Source organism: Colius striatus, chromosome 1 (assembly GCF_028858725.1).
Source record: "Colius striatus isolate bColStr4 chromosome 1, bColStr4.1.hap1, whole genome shotgun sequence".
NCBI lineage: Eukaryota > Metazoa > Chordata > Aves > Coliiformes > Coliidae > Colius > Colius striatus.
This window is the reverse complement of record NC_084759.1, coordinates 116,779,727-116,789,821: the sequence shown is the minus strand read 5'-3', so window position 1 is coordinate 116,789,821 and position 10,095 is coordinate 116,779,727. Positions and strand designations below refer to the sequence as shown.

Here is a 10,095-nt window from a genome sequence, read left to right as displayed (position 1 = left end):
TAATGAGGAGTAAAACAATGCGATTTTACTCTGTGTGCCTTCAAGTGAGGCAGGATGTCCCATAACCCTGGTATGGCAGATGAAGTTACTCTGATGAAAAGCAGCTGACGTAAGTTCATGCTGGCTGTCGTAACTCAAAAATGAACAAGCAATTTCTGGGCAGGAAAAGCTTTTTTCTACCAGGACAAACACCATTTTCTTAATATCAAAGGAAGAGCAGAGGCAACAGAATTCAGGAGGGAGGGCAGCATGGGAAGAGAAAGTAATTTGTCCTCTGTCCCGCAGACCCAGTTTGGCCTCTACAAGCAGCTGTGTATTTCTGACTACCGTCAATATATCAATTCTGCTGCTCAAAATCACAAGCCTACTTTGGGTTCATGTACACCCCTCCCAGGCATATAGCTGTGGACAATTCTCCATTGGTATCGACAGCTGGTGCACTCAATAGCAACACACAGGGAGTAGTCAACACATTTCCCTTTCCACTAACCCCCTGTGGCCATGTCATATTGGACATCACTGTAATGGAAAGGTTAGAAACTTTGTTGAAAAGAGATGAGAAAGGATTGACTTTATGTTTAGTCAGTGCCCAAGGCTGCAGTGGGATGGGTTTGGGGGGACAGAGAGAAGAGAGAGTGGTTGAAACTGCATCTCTGCTTCCTCTTGTTGGCAGAACAGTGTGAGGCTATTGGCTTGCTTGGTGGCATTTGACCTTGCTTTTCCTTGTCTGGTTGGGAGACAACCCGCCCAAATTTGGAGCCTCTGTACATGGAATATGAAGAGGACGATGATATTTCCTTTGCCAAATGGATGAGCAGCTTCTGGGGTCACAACTTGATCGAAGAGGATGAGAAAGAGGGTAGAGGCCATAAGAAACGTCAGACACGAGCCTTTAGTGAAAGGAGAGCCTCCCTTCCGGTAAGAGCTGCATGCAGTTTTCTCTCTGTGTGTGGGTGGTTTACATACAAATATAAATGCTATACCCAGGATCATGCCCCTAGATACATATGAGGTTGAGTATGGTACACACTATACTGTCTCCAGGAACCTGTATGCTTCACTCCATCGGATTTAGCTGTTTGCAGGTGTAATTTCTAATTTAAGGTAAAGGATGCAGTCTCCCTCTGACTCTGGCTCTGAAATAAGGATACCACATGTAACAAAGCTTATTATTCTGTGAAAAAAAATAGATTTTAAGGAAGAAGGAAGTTCTTTATTCTTAAACCAACAAAATAGTTGGGAGAGGGGCAGGCTTTCCATGCAGAGGCAGTTTTTTGAGGCAGCTCACAACTAACCAACTGATAATCAAAACGAAGTTACACTGAAAGCAGTTGTTCCTAGTCTGCTCTTTACTTGATGACTTTTGTCTTTATTTCTGACCTAAAAAAAACCCAGTTTACCTGATCCAAACCTGTCTCTTTTCACCCAACTGTTGACTTACCAAAGACATTCTGTTTTCTTACAAGTGATTTTTAACTTACATCCTGAGATCATTATGGCTGCAACAAAGTGAATGCTATTCTACTGAGAAGAAACAGCTGAACTATTCCAGACTTCTTTCCTTCTTTTTTTTTTTTTTTGCCATGTTATGTTTTCACCTTGCAAATTGTCCTCCACTAGAGCTGCCATGCTCTAAGATGTGGAATTTTTTGGTTAAAAAAAAAAGTCTATGAAAAACAAAACAGACCAAAAACACCTCCTCACCCCTATAAACAAGTTGGAGAGTTCATTATTTTTGAACTTATCAGCTACATTTGTTATTTAGAGTTATATTTCACTCTGGTCACAGACTGCAAGGGAGACTCTGAGCTGCAGCTGTGCATCAGAATGCCTGAAAACAGAAAATTTATTAATGTAAGGTTTTTAAACTAATTAACTCTATTTTAATTTTATCCTTCAGAGATCTATGCATATGTGAGTTCTTTAGGTCCCTGTACAGACTGAAGTGTAACAATGTCCTTTGAATTACTTTCTATTCAGAAAACTACTGAGCACATTTTCATGTGCTTTTGTGTATATATTTGTGTATGTACACATCCATTTCATTTGAAATATTCAGTTTATTCAAAAGCTAGTTAAATATTTAGCTAATAGCTATTAAAATACTTCGCTTTAGTTTCATCCCTGAATCAAGACCTAGAACTTGCATTAATTTAGGTGACAGAAAGAGAAGACTGTTGGTTCTTATGGGTAAATGAGCTAAAATACACTCAGTTATATCTGGCCTCTAATGATCCTCGCAAATTTATCTTGCTCCAGTAGTATTATACAAGAGGTATCAATTTCAACTGCTTAATTTCTCAGGGTCAGAAGCTGACTAGAGTAATAAGAAGGGAAGCTTTTTTTGATTTGGGAATAAATTTTTTATTTGGAAATCTCTGACTAGTTGTTAGTAAAGAGCAATGAAACATTGTCTTAAACCACATCTAGAAGTTAAACTAATGGACACTAATAATTCCTTAGAAATACCTTCAGAAAAAAGCAGCTCCTTTTTGAAAGCAACAACTTGATACTGCACCTGGATGTGTGCTTTTTGCACAGTTATTACAATTTATAGCTACTGTGAGAGTCATTATTAGAAGTCATAACTACAGTAAGATACAAAACATTTGTCAATATTAGTTAAATATTGTCTTAATTTTATCAGAACAGTGCTATTAATCAGGAGGAATAATAACTGAGATTAGACTGTGTCTTTTCTGTGAGCTAATACCGCCACAGCGGATCACAGCATACCCTTTCTTCTTTATCACCGTCATAGAGATAATTCTGCTATGTGGGTGAAAATCAAGTAAGCAGGTTCTCACTGACACAGCTGTTGGCAAAATTTCCTCCTGCGGATACAATGTTACTGCCAAACCAGCACTGCCAGCACTCTGTATCTTGCATCCAGGGCTGGTGTATGGTACACCAGCAACAGAACTGCATTTTGGTATTACATAGCAAAATACTATCAGTACAGCACAAAAAGTGGTTTCACATAATGCTGGAAATCACTTTTATCTTCAAATTAGTACGTGGGTCCTTGTAGTTTTTCCTGTTTAAGCCACTGCTCTCACCTCAAACACAATGGTAAACTCTTGTGTCATCCTATAATGGTAGAGCCCTTCAAAACATAAAGATTTTTAAAAATAACTCCCAAATTAACAACAATTTTTGTTATTTTTTTCCCCCAATAGCTTAGTATGGCTCACAAACGTTACTGAGATGAGCTTCACAAAATGCTATTGTCATTCCCATTTTGCAGAGAGGGGAACACAAAGTTATATACATCCTTCACTGGGTCACTGGCAAAACAGGGTAAAATTTGCAACTCCACTATCCTGAAAAGCATCAGCATTGTCTATGTTGGGCCAATACTGAATGTGAAAAATGCCTAGGGAGAGCATAGTAATCTGTTTCCATCTCCTTTAGTTAGCTTGTTCCTCAGGCAAGCTTTAGACACATTGACTGTGATAACATTTTGAAGCCTCTAGTTATGACTTTCTTTGACACATTCTAGTTATCCTCCATCATTCTGGCTCAGGATAGTTTTCTGCCTCCCAGATGTTTTGTTGTGATGAAAAGATAGGAGGCAAAGGAACACTAATAAGAGATATACAACCCTGTAAATGTATCCACCTTCAAGTAGATATTGCTGCTCACAGGAAAAAATCTGATAAGAAACAGCTGCGAGTGGGAGCAGAGCAACTGACCACTGTTGAAGTTACTAACATTAAATTTAAACTTAAGTCTGACAGAACATCTACCACATTATTATTGCTACAGATTGGTTGGAGCCTAGGATAAAAGATTTTTAAGGAATATAAACTTGACTTCTCAGAAGAAAAGGAAACTGTGCAACAGCATCTGAATGTCAGATATTCCAAAATATCCCTAAAGTATTGGGGTCATTGTGTAAACTTCAGTAAACAATGAACACTCATGCTGACACACTGAAGATTAATTTTCTTACTGACAGCTGTGCAAGCCCTCAGATCAAGCTGAAAGTATGGAAGCAATTATCTTGTCTCCAACAGAAACTGAGAAAGTGAATAGGCAAATTATATTAACATAAATTTCACGATGTTTTGTGTACTTTCAGTGTGTTGTACTTGGGCAATTAACAAAAGATTAGCTGTAGTGTAAACAGATGCATTGAACAGGACTGCCCTTTACATGAAGACTCAAGCAGAAAAAGGGAACACTAAAGGGAGTGAGAAACAGCTGCTCAGAACATGCTTGATGCTTCTGGCATTCCCTCTACTTCCCCAAAAATTCCCCATTTTGATATAGGAGAGCATTTATTGTTCTTCCTTCCCAATTCTTTGCCCTTTTTTCACCTCCTCCCATGTTTCCAATTTAAGAACTACTGAAGGTGAGATCACAGGAACCAGAAAACAGGGGGAGTTTGCTAAGCAGGCACCAGATGTAGGCACAAGGCAGCTGCTGGGGCAACAACAGGAGCAAAGGCAGGACTAATGCCCAGAGCCCTTTGGCAAGAGACAACAGCAGAAGTGGGTGGATACCAGTGTGCAGATATAGAGGCCATCTCTATTGCCAGCTGCTGTTGGGACTTCAGGAGCAGAAGCATAAATTAAAGCAGTCTTCAGCAGTTCTTACAATGCTGCGAGGCAATAAATTGCACATCAAATGCATGTATTAAATTCATGTATCAAATTTAAGAAACAAGAAGAAGGCCACATGGATTTTATTTAAAGTCAGTGCCAGATCTGCTTCATCACTGAGCTTCATTTATTGATTTCAGCTCTCTGGAGTCAATCTTAAATGAAGGAAGACTGATGTAGAGTGCTAGTTATAAGCCATGAAATGTTCCTGCTTAAGCAGTTGTGCTAAGGCTCTTGTCCTCTGTAGGGTTGTGTCCATAAGACAGTAACATGCCAACATACATGAGCATGCTGTCCTCCTGTTTATGGTTGGATATATCATGCAAAGGCACTGTGAGAGGAGACACAGTCACAGCAATATGATTGCATACATATATGTGGAGCTTTACTTTTAGTCCATTGAGACAAATATACATTTCAGAAGACCTGTGCCTTTTGTGAACCATTGCTTCCATGTCAGTTTGTGATCTGCACTTTTTGTGTTAAGGGCTTAACTATAACTCTCTCTGTGAAAAGAAATTAGAAAGCAATATCTTAGTAAAATAAAACAGTTACAAATGTTGCAAAACAGGATTGATAGAACACCATCCCCTGTTTCAGCTGTCCTTATGTTTTTTTTTCCCAAACCCTCTAAGAAGAAATATCAGTGGTTTTTAGTGTGAGACAATTTTTATTTCCAGGAAACGATGTACGTTGATGCCTTTAAAATGACACAAAAGACATTCAACTTGTTGAGCTTGACACGACATGGGTATCCTGTCCCTCAAGCACAATGATTGTTTTGATGTTTTCTAAAATAACAATACAATATGACCTTACCAAAATCACAGCTGTATCGATTGGTTTGAAATCAAAGTAAAAATAGTATGAAAGAAATTATTACCGCTACTCTCAGAGGCAGTACATAATACTAGTTACTGAAGTAAGCTTATGACTGGAAAAGAAATTGAACCAGTACTGTATGATCTGAAAACTCTTTGGTATTAGGTACTTCTATCAGATGTAAGATTTATTATTTTTAGTGTCTCTCATCAAACCTGTCTAATATGATGTAGTCACAACCAAATGGATGTACAGTCTCACTATTCAGAGAAAGGCTGTGTAGGTGTCTCTTGTGATGATATATTTATCAGCATCTGGGCCAGAGTGTCTCACGTTCCTTGCACTCCAAGGTTAGCAGATTCATGTGGCCACTCTTCCAAGTTGATTTAGCTTTCCTTCGTTGTTTGTTCAAAAATCAAAACAAACACCTTACCATCCCACCTCCCCCCAACAAACTGCTCAGTGTAGAATTTTCTCCTGGATTTTCTTAGAAAGAATTTCAGGATCTGTCAGATAGACCTTCAGATTTTATAAACAATCATCTCTCCCTTGAAGCCAGGAAAGCTGCTCAGGGTTATTCAGTAGATGAAGGCTTAGCACTAGGCTTATGCAAAACACATCCATGTTCAAACATATACGCAGCAGCTGTGTGCCTGGCGTGTCCTAAACTAGCAACTATGGGGATCTCATTTTCAGTACCTCCTATCTCTCCCTCATAATTTTCAGGACCTGCATCTTACCAGTGTTCAATTCCCCATTCTGACAGAGCATCGACAGCTGGCAGGGTTTGGGACATGCTTGAGTCTATATGGTGGCCTTCTCATTCATCTCTTCTAAAGGTCTGTGTGTTTCTAAAACTACCAATACATGACTCCACAGAACACCGCAGTTCTGTATCAGTTTAATCTTCTTTACAGACATTCAGTCAAACACAGATGATGCAGATCAATAGCTTTTATCTGCATATCAGGTCTGGGAAAATTGAACTACATGGAAACTGACCAATTATCTGCTCCCTGCTCACTTTATCCATACAAATGTAATTGTAGAAAACGTTTGCTACCATTTCTCTGGTAAGGATGTGTCCCTCAGTTCCCTGAAAATTGCGAGCTGAATGATAAAGCATCTCGTCTGCATGTAGACCATGCTGAAGATTTTACACAAGTAGGCTAGAAATTATTTCTGCCATACTCAAATGATCTCAAACATCTGATAAGACCTGGGGCACTTGTGGGTGAAACCCCACATCTGGCTCATCTGGCCACAAAAGACTGGGTCTTTTCTTTTTGAGACTTCTGCCTAGAACCTTCTGCCAAATGTGAGGCCTGAGTTTTTGATGTTGTGGAGAGTCCCAGTTTCTTTAAACGTCAGTGGGCACTAAGAGAATCCAGCACACTTCACATTTGAAATGCTCATTTGTTTGCCAAAAGTTAGATACTCAATAAAAAAAAGAAAGAATAAAAGCAAAATCTGCTGTTACCTCTGGAAAGCAAGCCTTTGGCAGTGTGATCCTCCCACACATAAAAGGAAAGATACAGATTCTAGGCAAGGTCCTTCATTCTACAGTATTCTTCAGAGAGGAAGAATCTGTCCTGTGTGCTCTGCTTTAATATTCAACAAACACGTCTTGTTTTTCAGGCCACGCTTTCCTCTCTCCATACAACACGACTTCATGCTTCTAGCAAAGGCTCATCTTCAGGCCATCTCAGGGGCTCCAAGGAATTTCAAGGAGACCAAGATGTCAAATGCCACTACCATAGGAAAGCAAGCAGAACACCTTCAGCAGACAGCTCAGAGGCAAGATCAAACTCTGTCCAGGAATTTGCAGAGTCCTTTGAAAAGCAATTGCATCTCAAAAGCAAACGCTCAGTTTCTTTGGTAAGTAACAACCAACTTAAGATCACTTCAGAAGAAAAAAAAAAACAAGCAAAAACCAAACAGGCCAGCTTTATCCCTGCTGTAATTGCTGTGGCTTTGCAGTGGGAAGAGCAGAAATAAATTTGAATTGGAATTTATGAAATTATGTTGTTCTTACAGTGTGGGAATAAAGAACTGGTAATTGGCAAAAAATGTAAACTGATCTTCAGAGTATGAGACTGATTGCTGGTGAATGAGGTAATGTTAGAGAATGCCTGGTTGCAAGTGTGAGAAGCAGCAGCATGAGAGTGGAAAACAGGCAGAGCCTGAAGGTCAGCAGGATGTAAAAGCAATACCAGATATTATGTAACTTCGACAATAAATTGGAGCTTGCATACAGCAGAGCAGCACTTGCTCATGGCAGTGCTCCTCAATGCACTCCCTCATGGCAATGGAGGAGTGGGTTTAGTGTGTTTCAACGCGTCACCCTGATCTCAACTGGTCCGAGACCGGCATTACAGTAGTGCAAACAAAGTTAAAGTGATAATATCATATGAGAGTTCTTGATGTAGTGTTACCATCTAGACATTAAAAAATTTTGTATCTTCAAAATGAGGCACCAGGCTGGCCATGGCAGTGTTTTCAGAGATTTCCACAGCTATGCCAATGGAATGTGACAACATAAAGACAAATTTGCTTCACTTTTGCCATAAGATCCAGCTGTCTTTCTCACTGCTGTTGATCTAGTTTAACATATACAATGTAATCTGTAAGACTGCCAGACACCATGGTGTTTGAGAGGCTTCTCTTTTACACCTTGGGACTCTACCTGCTTTCTTCAGTGTCACATCTGGAGCAGCAGCCATTGGTGTAAGTGGTTGAACATATTTTCACTGTAAAGGCATTCAGACAGCAGGAGATTCTCCCCGTTTCATTCTTCTCTTCTCCCCATCATTCTATCCCGAGGCATGTACATTTTCTATCTGGTTTATGTTGATGAAATAGTCAATAATAACCTTTTGTCTATGACACTTTAACATATTTTATTATTATGATATATAATTTCTAGTTTATTGTATGAAGAAAGAGTAGTAAACCTAACTCACTTTTAAATCTCAGAAGAACACTATCAAATTCAGTCACTCTACTGAAAAAGCTGTATTTGAATAACAACTGGCATTAGCACCAAATAACAAGCAAACTTTTTTCAGTTTGTTTGCATTGACAGTTTGTTTAGAGAAGTAATTTTCAGCTCCCTTTGCAGACCTTGTGTACAGCAACAAGAGAGAAAAAACTCTCTTTCCAATAAGCAGCATCATTACATGATGGGTTCCACAATTCTACACCTTGCATGTCCAGTCGTCTAAGAATACGCAGAATCATGGCGATGCCAACAATGGTGATATTATGCCATTGTTAAGATTTTAAGCCCATTGTCTAATCTTCTCTTTCTCCTTTAGGAACTACGTAGAATTTATTTAATTTGAAATTTCACATTGCCTCATGTGTCAGCCCTCATCAGTGGTTGTCTGGTTTATCATTTGTCATTTCTCAAAAATGCCAAAGGCTAGAAAGTCAGAGTGTGTAATAATTTTATGACAGGTATAATGAGCATAATGCGCTAAATATGGCTTCAGTTCCAGTTAAAAACATGGATCCGGGTACCGTTCTGTAATCTACAGTGAGGTGTGATGGGCTTCAAGTAGAATTCCTTTCAAGTAGACAAAATTATTGGCATTCACTCAGACACCATTGAAGTTTCAGTGATGTGAAGAACTTGAGTATCTCGAAGAACTGAGCGACAGGTGTTAGAGATATGAAAGGAAACTTTGGAGCAGGCTTAAACTTACATCTCCAAATGAGTGGGTTTTATTTCATTCAGAGCAATGTGGGTGCAACACAAACCACCATGACTACTCTTTATATTGCTGCTGTCTTATAAACATGGCTTTGAGGGCACATCATGACCTTCAGCACTTGTTTTCAGTGAGGTCTTTGCAGCTATCACTGAATAGCCTTCAGGCACACAAAGATTGATCATGTGAAAGGACAAGAACATGGAGTCTGGGCTGAAATCTCAGAGTCTCTCACTTTTCCCTCCTGTCTGCTCTCTCCCTCAAGTCCTCTGGGCGAGTGATCCTCCTACCATACACCAGATATAATCAAAAGCATGTTGCCTCTGGTTGAGTTTTAGGGTGACTGGCTGGGGCCTTGAATCTGAGCACATCGTCTTAAAGCTGATCTTGCTGAATTAGATGAATGGAGTGTTTAATTTAGTAATTACACATTACTATTGAAATAAAATACTGAGAGCCTTTTTTGTGCGTATGGAAATCACTTTTAATTCCCTGCTTTTTTTTCCCCCCTGCATTTTAGCAACCCGAAGGCATGAAGGAGAGAAGAGAAAGATTGCATTTGAGAAAAAGCAAGTCTCATAAGAGAATGGGAGAGAAATCAGAGCCAAGGCGAGAGCAGGAAGAAGATGAAGGTTCAGAAGCTGTACCTGCAAAACATAATGAACAGTTTCCATCATAAGCAAGCAGTGAGAAAGAATATTTATGCACTGGGAGTGTGTTGAAATGATGAAGTTTAACACTCTCTCTGAACAGCAGAGGAAGCATTCTTTTGTTTTGACTAGAAGAGTTATTCTGTTAGCTAGAATAAATCCTAACCTGTGAAAGAAAAGTAAAATTCAACTCCTTAATGCCATATTACTACCTTCCTGTCTTTACTTTTGCCCTTGGGAATGTGACCCTTGTTACAGGAAACGTGTATCTGTAGTGAGATCCAAGTAAGCAATTAATCACCA

The 10,095-nt window shown here is 39.3% G+C and overlaps 1 protein-coding gene across 1 annotated transcript; it reads left to right on the top strand.

Annotated features, from left to right (window-relative positions):
* The first annotated feature begins 768 nt into the window (after positions 1-768).
* LNP1 (leukemia NUP98 fusion partner 1) lies at positions 769-9,821 on the top strand. The gene is made up of 3 exons (XM_010207891.1): positions 769-918; positions 7,068-7,307; positions 9,663-9,821. Exons 1-3 carry the CDS (start codon positions 769-771, stop codon positions 9,819-9,821), a joined length of 549 nt encoding a protein of 182 aa, XP_010206193.1.
* The last annotated feature ends 274 nt before the right edge of the window (positions 9,822-10,095 follow it).